General features: G+C 39.5%; 1 protein-coding gene across 1 annotated transcript in view; it reads right to left on the bottom strand.

Moving 5' to 3' along the window:
- Positions 1 to 246: 246 nt before the first annotated feature.
- Positions 247 to 26,206, bottom strand: part of onecut3b (one cut homeobox 3b) — a 99,123-nt gene continuing 73,163 nt past the window's right edge. The window contains exon 2 of the mRNA XM_048614243.1: positions 247 to 539. Within this exon, the coding sequence (XP_048470200.1) occupies positions 247 to 539 (293 nt within the window). The remainder of the gene's footprint in view (positions 540 to 26,206) is intronic.

Here is a 26,206-nt window from a genome sequence, read left to right as displayed (position 1 = left end):
TTATGTGCTTCCAGACCCGCATCAACAGCCAGCGACACAGTGCAACTTATCTCCCGACCAGCTCCTTTATAACCCTGCCGTGGAGCAAGGTGTACACGTGTCTCCGATTTGATTTTCTTTGGAATTTATTTATTTTTAAAAATTGTGTTTTTATTTGGTTTAAAGCCTTTTTTTATGTTTTGTTTTTTTTTGTCTTAATTTCAGAGTGTAGTAGCAGGCACGCTTGCTTGCCCACTATCCCCTCTGTCACGCTTTTGTAAAAGTGCTTGCAGCTGACGCTGGTGGCCCGGTGGTGGTAGACGGTTCATCCACCCATCTGTCCATGCTTCGTCTGCGGGCGTTCATGAAGAAGTTGCTGACTGTGTTGAGCTCCAGCCCCAGCTGTTGGGAAATGGTGACCTGCATTTCTTTGGATGGCCGTTTGTTTTCCTTGAATATGGCAATCAGTGTGCGGCGCTGGAGATCAGTGAAGACAAGCCGCTGCTTTTTGGGAGTGGTGGCTCGGTCTCGGTTTTGCTCCTGTTCTTTACGCTTGCAAGCTAAAGGGGGAGGGTGGGAGAAAAAGAACAGAGAAAAGAAACAAAAATATTAAAATGAAATAACAATAATTAAGCAATGTGTTGAGGCTGTGGAAATTACTCCTGTGGGGTACAGCGAGTCTGTATTTAAAGTTATAGCTCCCTTCCTGAAAGTCGTGGCTGGAAGTGAAACAGCTTTAAGTGAGATAGTAGGAACTGCAGATGCTGGAGAATCCGAGACAACAAGGTGCAGCCAGCCCTGCACCTTGTTGTCTCAGCTTTAAGTGAGACATGGTTTCCCATAGGAATTAATGTTAAAACGCAAAGTAGGCTCCTGTAGACTTTTTTTTTGTTAGGAAAACAATGAATGAATGAGTTGAATACTTTACCGTATATGTGCAGTGCTATGTGTTCCTAGATAAAATAAGTTGCAAACTAAAGTTATCGCTAAATATTGAAAAAACAACAGTGCAGTTGGGTATTTCAGGATCTTATTCAGCAGAAAATAAACCACATTAAAATGAAATGGTGTACTGCTTTCCTAAATACCCTACATTAATAAAAAATAACCTTTAAAATAAATAAATTATATACACAAGAAATAAAAATGTGATCATAATGCACTTTAAACCAACCTGTTTAGAAATGTTATTACACACCTCTGGAGCAGGTGAAACTTCAGGTCTCCTGGCTCAGAGATAGGAATCCTACCACTGTGCCACAAGAGCTGTGACAAATGTTAAAATTAAACTTACATGCTAAGGTTTTAATTGACCAGCCCCCATCTAGGATAGAGGTTAGTCAGTGCAGGCAGAACTATCTGTACCAACCAATTCAGAATGGCAGCCAGGGCAGAAATGGACACTGTAAAAATAAGAAGAGCATGGGAATGGGGTTGGGGTCAGGATGGAGTTGAAGAGGAAGTGAGGACAAGGCAGAAACAGGAGGAAGGTCGGGGGACTGAATATGGATGCAAGGCATGGAGAAATTGTCTTGAAAGCAGGTAGGCTACAAGTCAGGAAGTCTGGCAAGCAATTTTTAAACTGAAACTCATTGCTAAACAAATATATTGCCAGTATTATAGTAACAACATGAAAGCAAACCAGCATGAAATGAGTCAAATTTAAACTGTGACTTATTCCAACTGAGCTAACTATTTGAGGGAATTTTCTACAGAGGAAGGCCATTTTTTTCCCAATTGTTATTAATGGATAATCTTTGGCAGCACAAACAAAGGTGAGAGTCACTATTACTTACATAACTGTGGATAGCAGTCTGTGGTGACTACACATGTGCAATTAAACACATTCATCCAGAAGTTACTTTCCAAGAGGGCTAGTTTCTACAAAGGTTTTCTGAACAAGTTATCTCGCCCTCTAATTCCTTTCAAAGCAAAAATGTATTTTATTCATAAAAAATATCTTTATGTACATACACAGGTATTATACCAGTTCTATATTGTCTTTGCATATGAAGAACAAACTAACATTGGAATTTGACTTTCCCTGCAGGACACTATTTACATACATTGAGGCAAAGAGAGGGTCTGAAAATTGAATGCACCCTCATTGTATTTTGACATAAAGACTTCAGACAGTGGTCTTTCCCCACTGTGCCTTGGCGGCAGATGCCCCAAGCTTTAGTGCATCCCTCAGCACGTACTACTGGACATTGGAATGTGCTAGTCTGCAACACTCTGTCAAGGACAACTCTTTGCATCGGAAGAGCAAGAAGTTCCTGCCAAAGACCAAAAAGTGTCTTGCACTGAGTTATTGGTCTCCCAGACACAGTCGATGTTTGTCTCAGTGTGCATCCCAGGGAACAGACCGTAGAACACAGAGTCCTGCATCATGGAACTGCTCAGGATGAACCGCAACAAAAACTGTTGCATCTCTGTCCAGACGTTCTTTGCACAGGCACATTCCAGAAGGGGATGTGTGACTGTCTTCCAGCCCCTGCCACTCACAACCACTTTGAGGGCAGTGTGTGTTGGTGGACAGAATCCGTTCAAATACATTGAACTATAAGAAGAGCACAGCAGGCCAGGCAGCATCAGAGGAGCAGGAAAGTCGACGTTTTGGTTTGGGCCCCTTCTTCAGAAATGGGCATTCTGATTTCCTAAGAACGGTCCCGACCGGAAACGTCAATTTTCCTGCTCCTCTGATGCTGCCTGGCCTGCTGTGTTCCTCCAGCTCCACACTGCAGTTCTTACCACCTTTGAACTATAAGAAGTTGCTTTGCATGCCTCATAAAAGGTTGCAGCTTGTCCAATGGGGCACTCTTTTAATAGTGTGGTAAGTTTTAATTGCTGCAAAACAATTTCTGTAGCACTGAAAATGAACTTTTGTTAAGTGTGACATCTCATTCCTTCAGATTTTACTTATTGTTGGAGATTTACAATATGGTTTTTTTCACTCTTTCTTTTCCTTATCTCACTCACACTCTCTCTCTTCATTTTGCTTTATGTATCTGATTTGATGTTGAATTTTATATTTCAATTTACACTTTCTGGTTCAGACTTTGAACTGCATTGTAAATACTCTTCAATCAGAATAGCTAAGAGGTTGATTACCCTCTTGACATTGGTCCCAGATCCCCCAAAGAAGCTGCTGTGTGTTTTGCATTATGTTGCTGACAGGAATTTATCTTACAAAGAGCCATAGAATTTCTATGGGCATGTGCGAATCTACCAAATATTGCACCATTGGTTCACTCAGCAATATCTGATGGATTACATTAATGATTAATAAGGGTAGAGGTACAGGTAGGGCAAATATATTTATTTGTTAGGCCATCACAATCGTCCCAGAACTTGGATCACAATCAATTCTTCAACAATGTATGCCAAGTGTCATGAAGAAAAGCACTATGTCATTTCAGACCTTTGTAAAAGAAACTAATCTGACTCTAACCAGACACAAGAAATAGGAAAGAAGCCATTATGATTCTGACTATAGCTGCAAGTTCTAAGTGGATTATAAAAAGACATGCTGAGGTTCATAAAGACTCTTGAGATATCAAGAATTTGCAAACAGAAATGAAGTGTGAAAATTCAACCTTTGCAGAGGACAACAGACAAGACGAAGAATGTCAAAGGAATTTGTCATAATTGACTTATTGGGTTTGTGGAACATTTGAATCTAATCACCATTTTGTGCTTTGAATGCTCTGTTTCAACGTGGCTAAGAACAGTCAAGGTATAGAACTCCAAGAAGGTCTGGATAACAAAAGCCCAGAATGGAGCTTGACTAAGACAGGGAAATGTGAAAAAGTACATGGAAACCAAATATGTTTTGTTTAAGGAAACTGAGATTATGCAAAAGTGTCAAAACCTCAGAATTAGTGAAGAACAGGAACTTTCTGCCTCCCAAAATTGTCTATCTACATTTAAAAAACAACTATTCAACTGCAGAAGCCATCACCATTGCTCGATCTAACTTTGTGTTAATCTCTTCAAGTCAGTTGGTGGTCCTGGCTTTCCGCTATCTTGCTTATATTTGAATTGTCCCTGGGGTTATGTTCTTAGTCACGTATTGAATGACTGTGCAGTGAAGCTAGCTGGAAGCTTTACTGTACGTTATGATTTGCATTCTGTCCAGCTGCAAAAGGTTTGTGCATAGGTGCTTACTTATATGCAAGAGGGTTGGAAATACATCATGGGTGGCAACACAAAATCAGTGGTATAGCATTGTTTGCTGAGTATACAGTGTTCTTGATATCAGTCCCACTGCTATTAATGGATTTAAATATCTTTCTCTACATATAACAAGCTGATCTGATGCCACCCTTTATGCACCCCTAACCAAGGTGAATTTTTAACCCTGGGACTCTTGTCCTTCATAATTATTTCTTAGAGGAAATTTCGTAGAGGAGAGAGGCAGCAGTAATTTTCCCTTGCTATTAAAAACATATAATATTTAGTTTGTAAAGTGTTCGTGAAATCCATGATTTGAAACCCACATTCCAGGAGATGGATTTCTGTAAAGGACTTTATACTGCTGAGCTTTGTTGGGGTTAGCTATTCGCAAGTTATATATTTGTTTTTCTATGTGTAAAAGTGGAAATATAACTGTAAACAAAAGCAAAATAAAGTCTAGAAGTGCAAGAAAACTGAGGAGAATTGTAAATGGAATAACAAATATGTTAAAACAGTGCACACATGATTTGCAGAGATTACAATATACATTACTTGTAAGTTTATCTGCAGTAATTTCAACATTTTTGTTAAAGGACAAGGATCCCATGAAGAGCCTAAGGAAAAGGACTGTTTCTTCTAACTCAATAGTACCCATTCTTAATCTGCGCATCCAATACATTCAATTAGCCAAACTTATGAAGAATGGATTTGGACAAATACTTTATGCAATTATGCAATTAGTAATACCTTTCTATTAATAAATATTTACTATTAAATATATCCCATTTGCTATGTTATAAATCCTGCTTTCTCACATAGGTGCAGTCTAGATGGAGGGTCCAGACCCAAAACATCGACTTTCCTGTTCCTCTGATGCTTTCTGACCTGCTGTGCTCCTCCAGCTCCACATTTTATCGGCTCTGACTTCCAGCATTTGCAGTCCTTACTATTTCCCAATCGAGGAATGTGTTAGTATTAGCAATTAGTTCTTCTGATGCTGTCTCACAATCTGACTATGTTATCAAACATGTTAACAGCAGAGAACCAGTACAGGGAAATATACATGTGAGAAAGCGACAAATAAAAGACCTTAGACCACATCCATTTATAACAGCTTTTTTTTTTCTTTATTCATTCACGGGATGACAGCGTCACTGGCTAGGCAGCATTTATTGCCCATTCCTAATTGCCCAGAGGGAAGTTAAGAGTCAACCACATTGCTGTGGGTCTGGATTCACATGTAGGTCAGACCAGGTAAGGATGGCAGTTTCCTTCCCTAAAGGACGTTAGTGAATCAGATGGGTTTTTCCAACAATCGACAACGAATCACGGTCATCAGCAGATTCTTAAGTCCAGATACTTATTGAATTCAAATTCCACCATGGCGGGATTCAAACCCAGGTCCCCAGAACATTATCTGGGTCTCTGGATTAACAGTCCAGCGATAAAACCACTAGGCCATTGCTTCCCCAAGCTACAATTCTGCAAACCCACAACTATTTGGAATTCAATAGAATTTCAGTTATGAAATTCATACTTTAAGGGTCATCAGAGTAGATATTCAATCAGTTAAAAATGCACTGGAACAGGTGTGAATTTATGTCAACAGCAGGGAAATGATAGGTGAGAAGTAAGGGATAAAGTGTTCTCACAATATGCATTAAAATATAAATATGAACAAAGATAGCAAAGAGTACAGGTGTAGGATAAAGGGTGGAATTTCATGTGTATAGTAGGGAGCCTGGCACACATAATAAATTCACATGGCACCCATACCAACCTGATCACTAATAGAACAAAATTCCTAATTGGTGGAGGAAATGCCATTTGTTGGGACTCCTGGCCGCACCAGGGACATTTAGTTGCTGCACTTTCTACTGTGGGTTGGATACCCTCATCACCTCCCCCACCCCCTGCCTCCACTCCTCCCCTCCCAATAAAGGCTAATAGCTTTGCATTACTGGCACTGGTTGCTGGTGGTATTGCATTGGGTTCCGCAGAGAGGATTGAGAGATGGATCCTCCAGGATCAGGTAAACAAAGTGGTATGGGATTTTGAGGACGCCTCATCCAACAAAGTGGCTTTCCTTCATGGACAGAGGTGGGAAGTGGTGGAATCTCCATTTTGCAGCCCCTCCAACCTTGTGTCCACCAAAAAGAGTCAGCCAACAGCAAAAGCAAAGTTGCTGGAAAAGCTCAGCAGGACTGGCAGCATCTGTGAAGGAAAAAACAGAGTTAATGTTTCGGGTCTGGTGACCCTTCCTCAGAAATAGCAAATTTGCTTGACTATCTAGTTTAGAAATGACTACAATAGCCATCTTCTTTCGTATTCTAAGGTCGAACTTTGCAGGGGGTCTCCCAGTCTACCATGTTATCTTTGTTAGAAATCTTTGAGCACAGGCAGCTATTTTCATTGTTTCTCTGGGTTTACTTTTTCCAGATTTCCTGAAGTTGTAGCAGAATACTGGGATAACATCAGTGCAAATCCCTGTTAGCAATTTGAAGCCTGTCAGTGTCAGAACATTTCTTTCTCAGTGTCTTTAGTTTATCATTCGTGGGTGATATATAATTCTGCCGGCCCTCCTTTTTCCTTTGCTACAATACTAATCCTGGAACACATTGCTCTGTTACTTGGTTTCGAATGCCTATAGGCTGCCAAAGGCAATACCAGGTAACTGTAAGCCCCAAAACCTCTACTCCCATTAACCAGTGAATGAGTGAGGACCTGCAGTTCCATTTTTACTCAAATTTGATTTTCTAAAAGCATGTGGTGCCAAGTTTCATTTTATAGATTATTTATATTAATATCACATTTTTATAATCTTCTGATAAAATAAATGATCTTGGTTAGCTGAAAGATACAGGAAGTCTATCAGAGAGTCAACAGAAATTCATAATTGAAGAGGTGAATGTTTGAATCCCAAGAGTTTTCTATCAGAAGACTTAATGAATGACAGACTGTTTAACCTTCAAGCAGAGAAGAACTACCTTTCACTCTATCACTTTTACAGCATTCCAGCCACCCGACGTGCAGTAGCAGAGAAATCGTCAACTGAACTCTCAGGTTTCCTCTTCCTTCCCTCGTAAACACTGGTCCACATTATACTCAAATGATTTTCAGGACACAATCTTGAAACTGAGGTATATTTTTATACAAACGACGAGTTCGAATGAGTTCATGAACACAGTCATCATAGAATCAGAGAATATCACCTGACTGAAATATTGGACAATTGATTACAGCTTCTGTATCACTACAATTCATTATGATATTCTCAGTTCAGTTAGAAAATCCAAACATGTCACGGACATTAACACTGAGACACAACTAATTATACAGAGACCAAGTAACTGAAGTTATAGTGGGTAATGCTGCTGTTTGACCATTGAACATACTCGGATCAAATTCCTATTGTAGCAGAACTATTATTGTCCTTTTATTAAACAGACTAATAAAGTTGGACATGACAATAATTGTGTCACAGTAACCTCTAGCTGAGTTTCACTAATATATTGCTGGAGGCATGTTTAACAACCATACTCATTACCAAGTCCATAATCATCTGCAAACAATTCTTAGTGCACATTTTGTTATGTATTGCAGTATCCCAGATTCTCTCCTGGACACCATAAGACCATAAGAAATAGGAACAGGAGTAGGCCATTCAGTGTCCCCCATGCTGACTCCACCATTGAATAGATCATGACTGATCCAAAACCCCTCACAAACACTTTCCTGTCCATTCCTTATAGCCTTGTTTCCCTGCTGATCAAGAATGTACTTATCTCGGACTTAAACATACACAAGAACTTGCCCCACAGCTCTCCGTGGCAAAGAGTCCAAAGAGTCACAACCCTCTGAGAAGCAATTCCTTGTAATCTCAGCCTTATACTGGCTCCCCTTAATTCTGAGGCTATGACTTCTAGTCCTAGATTCTACCATGTGGGGAGATATCATCTAAGTATTTATTGTGTCAAGGTCCTTAAGAAACCTAAATGTTTCAATGAGAATGCCTCTCAGTCTTCTAAAGTCCAATGAGTTCTAACCTGTTTAACCTTTGCTCATAAAACAATCCTTCCATACTGGGGGTCATCTCTGCGAACATTCTCTGAACTGCCTCCAAAGAAATAATGTTTTTTCTTAAATAAGGGAACAAAAATTACTCACAGTACTCCAGATGTGGTCTCACCAGCACCTTGTACAGTTGCAGTAAGACTTCCCTACTCTCATACTCTAAACCCGTTGAAATAAGGGTCCACATTCCATTGGCCTTCCTGATTGCCTGATGCACATGTGTGCTAGTTTCTATAGTTTTTCTCAATTTAAATAATACTATATTCTTTTATTCTCCCTTCAAAAATGAACAGCTTGACATTTTCTACATTATACACCAACATTTTGCCAACTAAAATAACCTATCATTGTCTCTCTCGTAAACTGTTTGTAATCATGTTGCAACGTGCCTTACCACCAGCTTTTGTGTCGTCTGCAAATTTGGCTACAGTCCATTTGCTTCCTTCCTCCAAGTCACTAATATATATTCTAAACTGTTGCAGTCCCAGCACTGATCCCTGTGGAACCTCACTGGTCACAGGTTGCCAAACTGAAAATGAACGCCTTATCCCCACTCACTGTATCCTGCCCATTAGCCAACTTTCTATTCACATCAATACACTACCTCCAACTCACGTGCTCTTATGACTTAATCTTGAATGAAGTACCTTGTTGAATGCCTTCTGGAAGCCCAAATATCATCTATTGGTTTCTCCCCTATCCAATCTGGTTGAGATTTCCTCCAAAATTCTAATAAATTAGTCAGATACAATTTCCCTTTCATAAAGCCATCCTGACTCTATTTGATTAGATTAAAATTTTGCAAATGTTCCACTATTACTTCTTTAGTAGTTGATTCTCATTCTTTCCCAACAATAGATGCTGGGCTAATTGGCCTATAGTTACCCACATTTTGCCTCCTATCCTTTTTGAATAGAATTGTCCCATGGGCAGTTTTTCAATCCACCACTGCTTCCCCAGAATCTAAGAAGTTTTTGAAAATTATAACCAATGCATCAACTATGTTTGTAGCTACAACTTTTAAGATCCTAGGATGTAAGCCATCAGGGCCAAGGGACTAAATTCCACCCCTGCATTCTTTAGTATTAATGGGATGTTCGAAGTATCTTCCACAGTAAAAACTGATGCAAAATATCTGTTTAACTCCTGTCCCATTTCTTTGTTCCACAAAGCTATCTTTCCACATTCATTTCCTAAGGGGCCTATGTTCACTTTGACATCTCTCCTTTTTATATTTTTAAAGAAGATCTTATTGTCAGTTTTTATATTCTTCACTAGTTTACCTCCATTTACTCCACTACCTTTTAATATCCCTCTACATCTCTATTAACTTTTAGTCTTCCACTGTTGGATTCTGAATTTATCCCAGTCTTTGTGGCTATCATTGACTTTTACCTTCTCATATGCTTTTCCTTTCAATTTAATACTCTCCTTAAATTCCTCGGTCGGCCATGGTTAGTTTATCCCTCTCTTAGAACCTTTCCTTCTTACTGGGATATATTTTTGTTGAGAGTCATGAATTACCTCCTTAAATGCTTGCCACTGCCTGCTTACTGTCGTTCATGCTAATCTATCCATACAGTTAATTCGAGCTAACTCTATCATTGGAATTCCCTTTATTTAAATTAAGCACAGTTATTTATGATCCAAGTATCTCACACTCAGACTGAATATTAAATTTTAATTGTTCCCTTGCTGTTTATTACTTCGGCAAAAAATGGACTCTATATGATCTGAGCCTAGATTGTCTCTCAACTGTTCTCATTTAATCTCTTATTAACAGTGCTACTCCACCACCTTTTCCATCCCTCTTCTCTTTGTGAAAAGTCCAATATCCCTGAATGTTATGTTCCCAGTTTTGAACTCCTTGTAACCATGTTCCCATATCACGATGAGATCATATTCATTTACCCTGTTTTGCACTGTCAATCTTATTCCAAATGCATTGTGCATTAAGATACAATATTGTTTTCTTGGTGTAATATGACATTCACACATTCTGACCCTTCCTTTTCTAATATCAATTTTCTGGTAGCAGTCAGCCCCATCACTAACCTGCAATCCTACTTTCTCTTTACCTTTGAACTATTTTAACTTTCCTTGCAACTGATACCTCCCACCACTCTCCCCTGCCCATTATTTAGTTTAAAGCTCTGTCAAAGCCCTTGTTATGTGATTCGCTAGGATTCTGATCTCATCATGATTCAGGTGGAGCCTGTTCCATCAGAACAGCTCCCTCCTTCCCCAGTACTGGTGCCAATGTATCAACTCACTTCTCCCACACCAATCTTTGAGCCACGTGTTCACCTGTTTAATCTTGTTGACCCTGTGCCCATTAACTTGTGACTCAATAATCAGAGATTATTACCTTTTTGATTCTGCTTTTTAATTTAGCCCCAAGCTGCTCTGATTCCCTCATCAGAACCTCTTTCTTTTTTTTACCTATATTTTTGGTACTTACGTGGACCACAACAACTGGATCTTTCCTCTCTGACTCCAAGTTTCTTTGCAGCCTAGATGCGGTATTTTGAACCCAGGCACCAGGCTGGGAACATAGCCTTTGGGACTCTCAATCTTGGCCACAGAGAACAATGTCTATTCCCCTGACTATACAATCCCTGACTGCAACTAAATTTCTCTTTTCTCCCCTCCCTTGTCACTTTACTTATCCTCTCTACAGTTCACGGTCTCATTCGCACAGGGAGCAAGAACCTCAAACCTGTCAGACAAGCTCAAGGAATAAAGCTCCTTCAGCACCACCTCCTGGATTCCTCTACTCTTTATGTGTGTGTTTCTAAGAAACTTTATATTTTTGTAACATTAGTTCTGTGGTTTAGTATTTTTGACTGGCCCTGTTTCCATAGAGTGATCCACTTAGAGTAACAGCAACTATGGCTTATGAAAGTGCATAATGACTGATTGAAAATGGACATCGTTTTGGTATTTGAGTAATAAAAAATAATCTTGCAACATTATCCAGTGCTTCTTAAACACTGCATTTATGATGCAAAATTGATTATTTTTAAAACTGTTTAACAATAAATATTTTTCAATATACATTAACCTCTACAATACTGGTCAATATTGCTCCAATAGGAGAGGTTTTCTTGCCTATCCTGTAAGATTTATTTGTGACTCTCTACCTCTTTAAACTTTCTGTGTGAATAGACTCTACTGAAAAGTAATAATGTGAAACTCTGAAGAAGGCAGTGAAAGCAAATACAAGTAATCTTAAATAAGAACAATTTAAAGTTCAAATCTGTCTTTTTTCACACATTAGGTCAGAAGCTATTCATTTATTTATAACAAGAAAACACTAAGCCTGGCTTTTGAGAATATACTGAGCACTTTGCTGATAAAGCTTAACACAAATCTTCCTGGCTCACTCTAATTACTGCTGTGAAAAAAATCAATTTGAATGAGACAGAGAGCTATTTACCACTAGTGTCTAAGCTGTTCCCAGGCCAACTCATTCACAGCATGCATTACCCAGAGCAAATCAGTAACAGAATGTCCAGTACATTCAAAACATTCTATTTTCATCAGGGAAGTCAGACTTCCATGTTTATAAATAACTAGAGACATAACTCAATTGAAAAAAGTGTGGCATTAAATGAGAACAAAAGTAATTATTTAAGACAAAATTCCTTTGATGCAGAGTTTTTCAGGAGGATTCCCTTTTTTCTGTTAATTATCTCATAGCTATACTCTCCACCCATGGTCCCTTGTGACCATGTCAGGCCATGCTCCCAACCCATTACCTCAGTCCCTGATATTCATCTTGTCTATTCAGCCATTACCCATAGCATAGAAGCAACAAAACCTTATAGTGACAATAGGATGTGTAAAAAACATCTTAGAAAATTCATTCATTACTCTGTAGTCTTAGAAAAGAACTTCTTTTTACTGCAAACCAATAAAGTATCAAACATGCAGACACTTTAAAGTATTAACAGCAAAAATTATAAGCACCGAAAGCCTCAACCTTGTGAAAGTAAACATTGTGCAATTGACAGTAGAGATTAGAGAGCCAGAATTGTCAATTAAGCAGGGAGGCAGGAGTTTTAATACAGGAATGGATATGTAAGCTTTCAGCCAAGCCCAGCAAAAGAAATTGTAAGACAGATCTTGATTGTCCTAGATTATGCAAATGTCCAACTTTTTTGCTTTAATGACAACCTTGACTATTAAGTAATGTTTGATTTATGTTTGTTTTTAGTTTGTTTGTCACTGTAAAAGTGTTCAAATATGAAATCTTTTCCTTCAGTTATTTCTGTTAGACATTTGGGAGCTTAACAGGCTGAATCTTATGCGTTATTGACTAAATCTGAGTTGCATGTAGTTTATTGGAGGAACATTCCACCACAAGACCTCGCAAGTCCTCTCATGATATCTGCTAATATGTTCTCTATAACCATCCTACCCAATGGCATTTACCATGTCTAATTTCCATCCCATTTTAGCATGTGCTAATGCCACAACAACTCGCCACTTGGTGGTTATCCAAGATTCCACCTGTACCCCTTGTGCATATGCCATCTTTAAAAAAAGCCCATTGTACACCCAGACAAGCACTGTCAGTCTGGAGCTGTTCTGGACATTTCATGACATTTCCCACAGACATGCCAGACTGGGGAAACTTACACCCCACTTTCTGGGCAGGATCCCGGGGGTCCTGCCACATGGCATGATATACAGGTAATTCATCCTCTTTCCTCAGGACCATCGGTGGAGGCCACAATATCAGGCCATGCTAACCTGGTCTGAGGATGCCACCCAGGTTAGAGCAGTCTCAGCCATCTGGAGGAATGCCCACTCTGTAGGAAGAAGGTCAATGTCCTTCGTCAGGGTAATGTTGACTATTTACTCCTTGAAATCTCACTCACTCTATCTCTGCTACTGTATCTACCTTCCTCACAGGCTCACTCTCTATTACTCCTCCTACACATGCAACATCTTCCCCACTTGCTCTCATCCACCCCAATTCCCAACACCTCTAACACTGTATGCCCTCTGCCCTGCCCAATCGCTTTTTTAGGACACTTCCTCCTGGACCAAGAAGTAATAACTGTGCCATCAACTTTCATCTCCTGAAATACCTACATCCTTCTCACTCTGTGAGGAAAAGCAGCCCACAGGAGAGCAGAGAGTCAGGCAAGCCCATTATTTGGTCCTCATCCCTTACGAGGAGAGGACCCTGACTTTGACAACCTAAGACTGGACTGGTATCAGTGACTGCCCTTGATTTTTGTGACTGGACTCTCTGACTGAACACTACACCCCTTGACTGAACAGAGACCTGCTGATACCAAGGACAAGCTTATTGGCTTTGGGTCTGCACTAGAAAACAAGCCAAGATAGCAAGCCTGCTTTCTCTGGCTGAGAGGACAAAGTGCAAAAAGCCATTACAAGGAAATGTAAGGCATTGATGGATTGAGCATCAAGGTGTGCTCAGAGTGCATGAGTAATATCTCAACAAGCAAAGTGCTTGGAGATGCTGCTTGGTCCAGTCCATGAGTTGGGTGCATGACCCTAAACACACTGTGTCCTTGCTGCAGCTTTACAATGAGAGTTGCCAATGCAGCTCATGATACAACACTGAAATGTAAAAGCAACCTGTAAGTGATGGAAATATGCCATGAGGATCCTTATAGGCTAGTGCATGCCAGATGCCAATGTCCGTGGACTTTGGGTGGGTATGGCTGATGCCCATGGAGTGTGTCCTAAGATGTTGATGCCCAGAGTGAGTTTAATCTACAAGGGTCACACTCTGGTTTCCTTGTCAAGTTTTCCCAATGTCGAGCTTGTTTGGTGAGTTTTTAAAGATGGGAAGCTGAGAATTTATGAGGTGAGTTGTGGTGTTAACAAGGAGCTGGACAAGCAATAATCCACTGGCATCACACCACTGCCTAGCAAGAATCTCTCCATACCACTTTTGAAAAACATAAAAGATGGAGCAATATAATCTCAAAGTCAATATGGGTCTCACTGCACATGTCGCCCAATTCTGCCGCATCTCGCCATAGCCCAACTCACTCAAACCCCAATAAAATTCTGTCCCATTTGCTTTTAGAAGATATCAGTCTCCATGGGGATTGTAATAACTGCATTGAACATGTTACTTCTGTTATTAAAACTTATGTAGAATGCAATGTTTTTTTGTGATAATATAAAACGTTAACTCTGTTTTCTTTCCACTGATGCTGCCAGAATTGCTGAGTTTCTCCAGCAGTTTCTGATTTTGTCTGTTTCAGATCTCCAGCATCTGCAGTTCTTTGTTTTAGATTAATTTGGCTCATCCTCCCATAGTTTTCAGGAAGTGGGATGGAGTTTGCGCCTTGGGAGCAGAGTTTGTGGTGAGGACTGAGGGCAATGCTTTTGGTCTTATGAATCTTTACATCAAGAAAATTTCTGGTCATCCAGCACTGGATGTTGGACAAACAATCTGACAACTTAGGGTTGAGTTTCATTGTTGAATCCAGTTACAAATCTATAAGTGCATGGAAAACTGTGCAATAGGATTTATCACTGATGCAACTGTAAATCTCTGCAGTGCCCCAGAAAAATAATTCATTCCTTTCTGTGTGCACTCTACATGCCCCAAGTCCATTTTCATTCTGTTTGACTATTAATTGGGATTATTGAGAATACTCTGTTGCTTTGCATTCCCTTTTTAGAAGGCACAGTTATCAGACTAAGCATTATTGTCAGCTGTAGGTGCCTGATGCCTACCAGTCTAGAAAACATTGCACAATTCTACAACAAAATTGTAATTTCACTAATTGTCTGTTATATTTATCATAAATTATACTATTGGCTGGATTTAACATGCCACTGTTGTGCATGTTGTCATTTCGGCAGTGGTGGTGGGGTAGCATGTAAAATGAGTCGGGTCGCTAACGTACAATCTTCCCGTCCACTCTCAAGCTCACCCACACAGTATACTAGGTGCTAACTTGGCTGCTGGCATGCCATACAAAAGTACATGGTTACTGGTAAATATAGAATGTCAACGAGTCTGTTGACTTGGGTAACATGTAGCCCAGGGGAAAGTATGGCTGACACGAACAGGTTGGCAGGTGTGGGCAGCTCGATTTTAATGGGCTATATATGTATAGTTGGAATGGAAGGAGAGGTACATCATTCGGAGGCATTACCCTGTATGCACCAACTTCCTTCATTCGGCGTGGCTTGCCCTGCCAGAACCCAAGCCTCTACTTTCTCTCCCCTCTCTCAGGATCTCCCCTCACCTTAAAGCAATGGGACTTCACTTTTGTTGGGCAGCCTTGTTCCTCTTTATACTTTGCATCTTGGCAGCACTTGCTACTTGGCTCTAGTGCTGTTGGATGTAATGAAGCTGCCAGTCGATCAGATTTATTGTGACTCCTTCCCAGATGATAGAGTGAAAGTTTAATTATTAGCAAAATTAGACAGCTCACTATTTATTAGGGCTGTAGAATGGTTTTGCACAGAATGAGTTGGCATCAGCTGACGTCCTTCTGAAGGGTGGGTCAGCAATGTCCCTTCAAACCCCACTCCATAAAATGTAACATCATAGTTGTGTTGGATGCAGACCCAACATTCTTTTCAGAAATAAAAGTCAGTCATTCAAAATGTATTACAACAATAATTTTATTTAAGTATGAGTTTCACACTTGCTAACAGAGTGTAAAATGTATTGTTGATTCATACAGTTTTTTTTAATATTACACTTTCAGTGTTTTTATTCTTAAATCACAATAGGATATCCCAGTATTGTACAATGAAATTACATTAAAAATTTAACATCAGCGCAAAACAGTTTCTGCTTTATGTTCAGACTAAAGGGCGACTTGGTGTCTTAGTGGTTAGCACTGCTGCCTCACAGCGCCAGGGACCCAGGTTCAATTCCAGCCTCGGGCGACTGTCTGTGTGGAGTTTGCACATTCTCCCCGTGTAGGTGTGGGTTTCCTCCGGGTGCTCCAGTTTCCTCCCACAGTCCAAAGATGTGCAGCCTAGGTGGATTGGCCATGCTAAATTGCCCATAGTGTTCAGGGATGTGTAGATTAAGGGGATGGGTCTGGGTGGGATGCTCTGAGGGTCTGTGTGGACTTGTTGGGCCGAAGGGTCTGTTTCCACACTGTAGGGGTTCTATGAACTTCTAAATCTGCATCAGATAAATCATGTTGAAACGCTGAAATGAGGTAGCTGAAACTTCACACTTCATACTCAAGGGATTCCACCAATTTCTGCTTAGGTGATAGCAAACCCATGGGGAAAACTGCAAAATGTCAAGACCACCCTATCACAAGGTTGTCCTGAATTCTGTTAAAATGCTGCTTCCTTAAAACACGTTTACTGCAATGCTTTGGCAAGGAAATGGCCAGCAGTCTGTTGAGTATATCCTTTGAAACAGCCACCACTTTCCTTACAATGATCCTGGAAGTAATAGCCCCATGTTCCTATTCCTAATGCATCTATCTCATTTATTTGTAAAATAATGTCATGATTTTCTGTTACACTATCTCAGTTTAGTATGTTCCAGAATTCTAAAGGTAAAAAAATGTTAGCCTGAATCTCCTGTTTTATTTTGACATTTTAAGTTGTTCTTAAATGCTATACCCAACAAGATATCTTTCCTGTATTTACATTTTCCTTAACTTTAAAAATCTTAAAGCCTTCTATCAAGCCTCCAAATATCTTCCTCCATTCCCAAATGTCCTCAAATAAGGAGTCAAAGGCCAAGACAGAACAACATAATTCATCGATTTATCAAAATCTTCTAATTCTTCAGCACAAACATGTACTTAACTCATAATGTTGTTTGGTTTTTGTTTGCAATTCCATATTTCTGTGGTATTTTGTGCAGAATAAGGAGGTGGGATGTAAGGGGAATGTAGTTAACAAGTTGAGAATATTTACTGCAGTCTTTGAGATCTCTGTCACTTGAGGCAAAGTCTGTGATAATTGGATCCAATGCTCAAATCGGGAAGCACCTTAGTAAGTACAGATGGTTCCTGATTCACGGTGGTCTGACCCACGAACGCTCCTACTTATGAATGACAACCCATGCAGGGGAGTATTAATATTAATTTTAAAGATGCGATGTAAACATTTCATTGTACTTATGAAAGGCTATTTTATGTTAATCCATATTGTGTTCTGACTTGTGTACAAATCAACTTGTGAACATACTCAAGAGCGTAACCCATTTGCAATCCAGGAACTGCCTGTATACAGACATCAAACAAGGTTGAGAATAAGAGAAAATCTATTCTATATAACGCTCTCAAATGCCAGGAGATATTTTGTGAGCAAAGTGGAGGTAAGTCTGAATAATACAGCTTTAAGACATATGGTTGCATTCAAAATACTTCTTTCATAGATAGCAAACAAACCCATGCAAAATGTTTGTTAACAATATGTTTGTTGCCCTACTGCCAAAGGTCATCTTACAAGATTTTCCATTGTAGCATTATTTGTATGCTTCATTACACAGAGAGGGAAATGGAATTCTTACCCAGCAATGCTTATAAGAAAATGAGACATTTGGCACTTTGTCCCATTTCAGGATAGCCCAAACTGTTTGAGGAATAGTCACTGTAGTTATGGAGCCAAATGCACCAGCCTGTTTGCATGCGGTAAATTTGCATCAATACCAAATTAAATGAAAGGAGCAGTTATCTTTTTTAAATGGTAGATTGAAGGATAAGTGTTAGCCAGCATACAAAAGAAAGTTCACTGCTCTTTAAAAAGTGCTTTAAGATTTTTCACTTCTACCTGAACTAGGAGATAGTAATATGCTCTTTGTGCTGAATTGAAATGTTTGTCTACTTTAGCTCTTCAGTCTCTGGAGCATGGCTTCAACTGACAGCCATTTGTCTCTGAGACAATTGAGCCAAGTTCCTAAATGTGTACGCCAGAAATTAAGATGAGACTTCCATACATCTGTATATAACACTTCATTCTCCAGTAAATTGTGATCATTCTACTAGTACATTCACTTGACAATGTTTCATTCTGGTGATATGTTGTGGATCTCCTACAGCTATGGAATGACCTCAAGCCATTGAAGAATGGAATCCAAATGATCATTGTAAACCATTCTATTTCCTTGTTGTAGCTCAGGATGTGACCTCAAGTCTTTTAAAAGTTACTGTCTTTTCATCGTTGGCAGTTAACTTTTATGACCATGAAATTACACCATGGGGTACAGACATTAAAATACTCAACATATTTGTCTGAAGTTCTCCTGTAGTTATTTAACACAAGAGTTAACCTAAGGGTTAAGGATTTATATGCATGCATTCCAGAATGTGATTTCAAGGTTGGGAATTAACTCTTTTTGCTAGTCAACCATTCAGTTCCCTTTAGTTTGCTTAAGAGCCATATTTCCAAAGGAAAGTAGGTAGGCATTAAAACCCACTTTGAATTTTCCTTTATTAGCAACTAAACTGATATCAAATTGCTATAATTGGAGCTCTACCCCTAAGTCTTGTGTTACTAGGTCAAAAATTACACAACACCAGGTTAGAGTACAACAGGTTTATTTGAAGACACAAGCTTTCAGAGTCTCCCTCCTTCTTCAGGTGTAAACCCGTTGGACTGTAACCTGCTGTCGTGTGATTTTTGACCTTGTCCACTCCAGTCCAACATCGGCACCTCCACATCTTGTGTTACTATGAAGTAGCTGCTACTTTGCAGTGATGCAAAAGTGACAGTATAACTGTGTTTTAACTCTCAATTTGTTATCAGATTCCTCAGTCAGGGTGTCTTAGCCTTGTTCACCTTTGACCAAACACTAAAAATAGGTCAAGCAGAATATCAAGCTGCTTGCACAAAGAGATAAATCAGGGTTGTGGACTTCATGAATTTAAGCTGATTCTTTTCATGTCCTCATAAGGCCAATGTTTCCACTTGCACTCTCAAGAAATAAATGTACTTGTCAAGAGGCAAGAGTACTATGCACACGTTACCACTCTTAAACAGAGTAACTGTTGCTGTTATAAGAGAGGATTCAAAGCAGCTAGGATAGATGGGCTGCTGCTAACCACAGATCGATGTCATTCTTATTAATCTTAGTCTGGTCGTGGGCTCCAACTGTAGTTACATTTGAAGTAGCTGAAACAAAATGAAAAAATTCTTGATTCCATAAATTCCAGCATGACATAAAACCCATAACAAAATATAAATTGTTTCTCTGGGCCTTGATCACAAAACTAAGCTGAAGGCAAATTTTCCTAAATGGATTAACATGATTTATCGGCCTAATCTGTGTCCATGTAAATGTCACATTTTTCTGTTTTCTCTATGAATTCATCACAAGTATGAGCTTCAGCAAGCAACAAAGCATCAACAGAGCAGAAATTCTTTTTCAATATGCAGTTGAATCCTATTAAGTGCAGTCTATGAAGAAATATAACCTGATCAGATTGATTTTACACAGTGAGGTTTTTGGTGTGGAACTTTGTTGTTTGAGAATCAAATTTGGAGGACAGATTCTCAATGCATCAACCCCAGATCAATATCACAACCCACCCTTCCTGTGAGTGAAACACTGCTTTGGAAGGTTTACCTCACTCAATTATTGTTTTTTTTTGTTTTAAAAGAGAGAATTTTACAAAATCGATGTCTTTAAGATCATTCCAAACTAATCTATATGGAAACAGCAGAAAACAATGAACAATAATACATTACTCCTCAGGTTCAAAAAATGCAACTACAGAAATCTTAGATGTACTGGTTATGATTTTCCAAAATTTTGTAGATTCTAGAATGGTCCCAATAGATTGAAAGTTTTTGAATATAACACTGCCATTCAAGAATGGGGCGAATTCAAAAACAGAAAACTGAAGGGTAGTTTGCCGAACAGCAGTTGGTAGGAAAATGCTGGAATCTGTTATTTAGGAAGTCTCACCAATGCACTTAGAAAATCATACCATGGTCACACTGAGTTGACATAGTTTAATGGAATAGAAATCATGTTTGACAAAAAGTATTTGATGAAAGTGCCAGATAACATTGTAAGATAATGACTCATAACATTAAAAGTAATATATTACCATGGATGGAGATTTTGTGGTCAGACAAATTTCCACATCTCCCTTAATTCATTCACTGTACTATTGTTGAACAAAGAAATGTGGTCCTCAGATCAGCTTATTATAACACAATGTGAATTATTAAGCACCACTAATGTCACATTGATTACAGAGTCAGAATGTATATTTAAACACAGTAATATAGGGACAGTTGTGAAGGGAATAAATCTGGGTTGGAGAGGAAATATGTCGTGAATGTCTGAGAATTAGCGTTGAACATTCTATTGTTTAAAATCTGCATCAACAATGCAGTAGTTCAGTTTGTATTCAGTCAGGATGGGAATTGAACCCGCACTATTGCCATCACTTTGCATTGCAAAACAACTGTGTTGAGTTCACCATGAAGGCTCTGCATTCTCAATCTTTCCCCTCATTTGAGACATGGTGTCTTTCAGGTTAAGCTGACCACCTGTCATCTTGCTTTAATGAGAGAGCAGTCCATGGTTCTCTGGGACTATGGCAACTGTTGTGTCAAATCCATACGCTACATTTTCCCTCTGTATATGAAATGTTAAATTTTATATATAAATCTGGCACATTACTTCAAACTAGTGGAACAAGGGAGCATAATCTGAAACTATTGAAGGGTCAATTTAGAACAGATGTCTTTACTGTTTGCTTGGTGATCTTGGCAACCAAAAAGACAACAATCTTAAATTCATTTAAAATCCTATTAGATGACATGATTAGATGAAGGATTATGAACCCATTTTTTCCTGGACAGATTAACTAAGAAGAGCTCAGTTGCATTCTTCAGTTATATTTATCTTATGATCTTCAACAATTGCAATGCAATTTTCAATTCTGTCTGTCTACAGTCTTCTGTCGTTGTTCCTCCCTTGTAATTACATTATAAGGATGTGAACAACTTAACTTGTCAATTTGAGAGACTGTTAAGTTGTTAGTCTGGATATTGATGTCCCTTCTATTCATGGGTAAACTATAGTTTCCTGAAATATCTTGGAAAAGTGCACTCCTGCTGGTTGTCTCACAACATTGCAGTTTGTGATCTGTGAGCAGAACACTGGCCTTCCCTCCAAAACAGTTCACCAGTCAGTGAGGAAGGAGCAATGCTCAATCAGCTCTGAGATGGAATTAGAAACAAGGAGTTACGCATCTGAAATGAATTTCAGGGAAAGCAAAACTAACTGATTATTCGCCAAGTTGCTGCATATATGGAGATTAGAAAAAAGCTGGTCTGATTGGCCAACAGCTGCCAAGAAACAGGCATATAGTTTATTTAAATTAACTAATGCCTCACCTTTCCCATTCAAACATGAACGCTGCATGGATTATGGGATGAGATGACTTAAAAAAAACAAATAATCAGAGAGAGGTTGACTAGCTATAATTTATGGGATATAAGGGTGCTCAATACTTGTAATTAGTATTTAGTTTCAACTTTATGACATTGAATGAGTCACTGGTGAACTGTGCAGCAAAATGCCATTCTAATGAAACTCACAGTGGAGTTGCACAACTCCTGGACAGATCCATTTAACCGCACATCTGCTCCTCCCCTGAAAAATTTGTATCTATTCATGCATAAACAATGGCGAGTGCCATTAGCCTCACCATTATTTTGACAGCAGAATCTGGCCCAATGTTTGGCAGTCTGTAGTTCACGAAAGCTTAAGATCACCAGACTGTCAATATTAACCTGCAGCCACCAAGATATTCATTTCCACTTCAAGGGAATCATGGAGTAAGTGGATCAGATAGGGGTCACACTTCTGAAAATCTGAAATGAAGCACAAGCATATCAGTCATGTTTAGGTGTTCTGAGGAAGGGTCACCGGACCCGAAATGTTAACTCCGCTTTTTCCTTCACAGATGCTGCCAGACCGGCTGAGCTTTTCCAGCAACTTTGTTTTTAGTCATGCTTAAGGTTTTTCTATTTTAAAAGAAGGCAGAAAGGATTTGTGAATGAGTTTGTTCAAGACTTGTGCTTCAAAAGAAAGTCAATTCATACTGGTTTAAAAAAAAAACTGCAGCTGGAGAGATTGACGATGAGTATTAGATTCAGTCTATGTCAATGGGTTATGGACTATTTCAGAATGATAGATGCAGATAAGTTGTCTCATTCTCTGTTCATCAAGCCTTTTCAGTTTATTATAACAGGTAATATTTTCTTTAAACTCATACCCCAAGAGGTGAAGAGCAGAAGCTGGTTTTATTGGCATATCTAGTCTTTTGGACATAAAGGTAAAGTCACCATAGTCCTACCAGATGATAGGACTGCTCTCTTATTAGAAAGATGGATGGCTACTGGTGGTTTAACTGAAGGGTCATCGCACATCAGGCAAGGAGAGAAGTTGAGAAGGAGAATCCTTCACGGTAACCTTTGATGGTGGGGGAATTGAACCTATGTTATTGGAATCACTGTGCAACACAAACTGGCTGTCCAGCCAAGTCAAGTCCTCTTTCGGATGAGGCACTGAAGCAAAGCCTGGATTGAGTATTCAGGTGACCAGAAAAAAAAATACATAGGAGCAGAAGTAGACCTTTCAGCCCATCAGGTCAGCTACACCGTTCAATGAGATCATGGCTAATCTGATAATCCTCAACTCTACTTGCCTGCCTTTTCTGCATAACCATTGATTCCTTTACTGAATAAAAATCTGCCTATCTCAGCCTTGGATATGGTTAATGACACAGCCTCAACAGACCTCTATGGTTACAAAGAAATTTCTCCTCATCTGGCTCTTAAATGTGTGACTCCTTATTCTGACATTATGCCCTCTTGTCCTAAACTCTCCCAAAAGCGGAAAATCCCATAGCACATAGAATCATATAGAACTGAAGAGGCCTTTTGGCACATCCAGTCTGCGCTGACCTATTTACATTAACCTTTCCAGCATTTGGCCCATAGCCTTGAATGTTATGACATTTCTAGTCCTCATCTGCACATTTTTAAAAAGGTTTTTCCAGTTTTTTTTTGCCTGTACTGTCCTCCCAGGCAGTGCATTCCAGATTCCCACTACCCTCTGGGTGTAAAACCTTTCCTCAAATCCCCTCTATCCCTCCTGCATTTCACCTGAAAATCATACACTGTATTGACCCTTCAACTAAGAGGAACAGCTGCTTCCTATCTACCCTCTATATGGCCCTCATAATCTTATACACCTCAGTCAGGTGCAGACAAAAATTTGGAGATCTCCTCATGGCACAACATTCATCTTCTAACCACCACTAGTAAAACACACTGATTAGTCCTTTAACTTATTGCTGATCCTGGTACTGTACTGTGAGTAAATTGTCCTGTTAGCCAGAAAAACAACAGTGATTGCATTGCAAAAGTATGTTTTGTTTGCTGTAAAACACTTGCCAATGCTCTGAAGATATGAAAGATGCTACAAAAATACAAGTCCATTCTTACTCTTTATTTTCCATGAATTTCATCAATCATTTTTCAAATTTATGGGAGCCAACATTACAACAGAATTGAACTGCCTCTCACGTTGTTGCTGTTGGCCAGTAACAAATGTAATGTCATTATCCCTCTTAAATCAATTTGTCAGGCTCTTGATACACCTGTTGGTAGCCATAGGATTTTGTTTCCCTAACACCTTGTGCTAGACAGAAACTAGTTAGAATATTAGAAACTACAGAGTTGAGTCATGCTGACTGATGTTACTTAATATCGTCCGAATTACAGAAAACATCTCCATACCTGCAGCCTACTCCACACTCAATCCAAGTAATTGCCCTGGCACGGTATGAATGATGGATGGCAGAGAAATAAATCTGGGTAGTAGGCTGTTACCACATTCTGACTTAAGAGGCTGAGAGTGCGTAGTCCTTACATTGTCATTCACAGCACCAAATTCAAGATCTGGCAGCACTAAAGACTATTGTGCATGAACTCCAGAACTGCCTTCACTGCAAAGAACTGATTGTGTAGTCATTTCGACTGATAGCAGCATCAGATAAATGTAGCAGCCCCACTGTTTCTTATACTTCCAATGCCGACTTTCAATGAACATAAAAATATACATCGTTTGTACAATGCACAAAGCAAAAATCATCTCCATGCGCTTGTAACTATACATGAAGTTTGCTTTTTTAAAAAAAACTTTTTCTCCCTCTCTTACCACTGGGGTATGCTGATAGCAGATTCCAAGTCATTACATCTGTGGCACATTTAAAAAATAAATACCAAAAATCATTTTCCATATTATTTTGATCAAAATCTCTGGATCATAACTGAAGAAGCTACCTCATCTTCTACACAATACAGTATGAATACTAGATGCCTTTAAGGCTAAATGCTATCAAGGCATTTTCTTTTGGAAAATTGTCAAAAATAGTCACATTCTGAAGTCAATTAGAGACCAAAATCTAGATTTTCATCTCCCGATGGAAATGGGAATGGTTTCGAGAAAGTTAAGAAAAGTAGGATTATTTTACTTCAAATGTGAATTTGTAGTGCCGTCCCTTCCTCACACTATTTCTGAATGGCCTTTTCATGGGTCAAAAAGGCCTTGAGTGTGAACCATATTCTCACCTCCTCTGAGGTCAAGGTCTCCACTGTGTGTAAAAATTGAAAATTTGAATTTTCTCCCCTATGCTATTTTTGCATTTTTTAGAATTCCTAATATAAAATCAGGTTTGACAGCTTGTTGCCAGTTGAGGAATCTGAAACATTCTTGCAGATAAGTGTTAAATGTTTTCATATATTTCAAAGTTATTATTAGATGTTGAATTGTAATGTAGATGTGTTTTAATTCAGTGATCGATCATAGGCCCTGTCCTTCAAAAATAGGTTGATTACCGCATTGACCACCATTGTAGAAGTGCTGGCATGTAGTTTAGTCTGATTCCCAATGGAGAATGACATAATGTATTCCCCGTGCTGGGAAATTCGTCTGTCATGTTTTGGGCTGAGATTTAAATGTCCGCCTGTCTTTAGCGATGAAATAAATAGCCCTGTTCTTGAAGGTTGAAAAAAAAGCATCTTTAACACTTCACTTATTGACAGACAATCTACAAACACTTTCTGCATCTTAGCATAAAATGCGGTTTGATATTTCAGTTTCAGTGGACTACATTGTCGATATTTCCCACTTTATTTTGGTAATGGGGTTTATTATGAATACGTGGTTACGTTTCAAAAGAACCAGATCCCTTTTTCTTAGCTGGGATGGTGTACTCACATTTTGAATGAATGATTTTATTGTCATCTGAATTTTATAGTGCCAGAAACAGTAAAACACACTGAAAACTTTTTTCTATTCTCACCAAGATCCAGTGCTAGTTTTAAGAATAAGAAAAAAGTAAAAAAGATATAGCTTAAAAAGAGTCCATCAGTCCTGAGCCAGTTCATTCTCAACAACGCCTTTGCCACAAACCCTCTGTCACCCCCACGCCGCCATCTACACTGGAACAAACGAATATTGAAATGACCACTCTTCAGGCACCCTCTTTAGCTGCTGGGCTGATTCTCTGCCACCACTGCCTCGCTGCCACTTGGGCTGGACACCCAATGTCAGAGTCCTGTCTCTCGCCAGTGGGTCCACCTCATCGATGTCACTGTGATGCCCTTCTGCCACCTCTTTGCCACCGCCAGTGCCGGATCCAACCAATGACAAAGCCACTGATCCTCAGGCACCATCTTTCGCCATTGGGCCTACTTCACCGAAGCTGCATCAGCCACCGATTCCAATGCCAGTTCCTGTGCTTACCCCAGAAAAGTACGTAGGGGCTAACTCAAGTTTACGCTGGGCTCCCACGTTGCCTAAGTCCATGCTGGGCCCACCCGAGACGGTGCTGGGCCCACTCGAGTTCATGTTGGGTCCACTTGAGTCCGTGCTGGGCCCACTCGAGTCCATACTGGGCCCACTTGAGTCTGTGCTGGGCCCACTCGAGTCTGTGCTAGACCCACTCGAGTCCGTGCT

This window comes from Rhincodon typus, chromosome 29 (assembly GCF_021869965.1).
Source record: "Rhincodon typus isolate 14 chromosome 29, sRhiTyp1.1, whole genome shotgun sequence".
NCBI lineage: Eukaryota > Metazoa > Chordata > Chondrichthyes > Orectolobiformes > Rhincodontidae > Rhincodon > Rhincodon typus.
The sequence above is the reverse complement of the archived record's forward strand: the minus strand, read 5'-3'. Positions and strand labels throughout refer to the sequence as shown.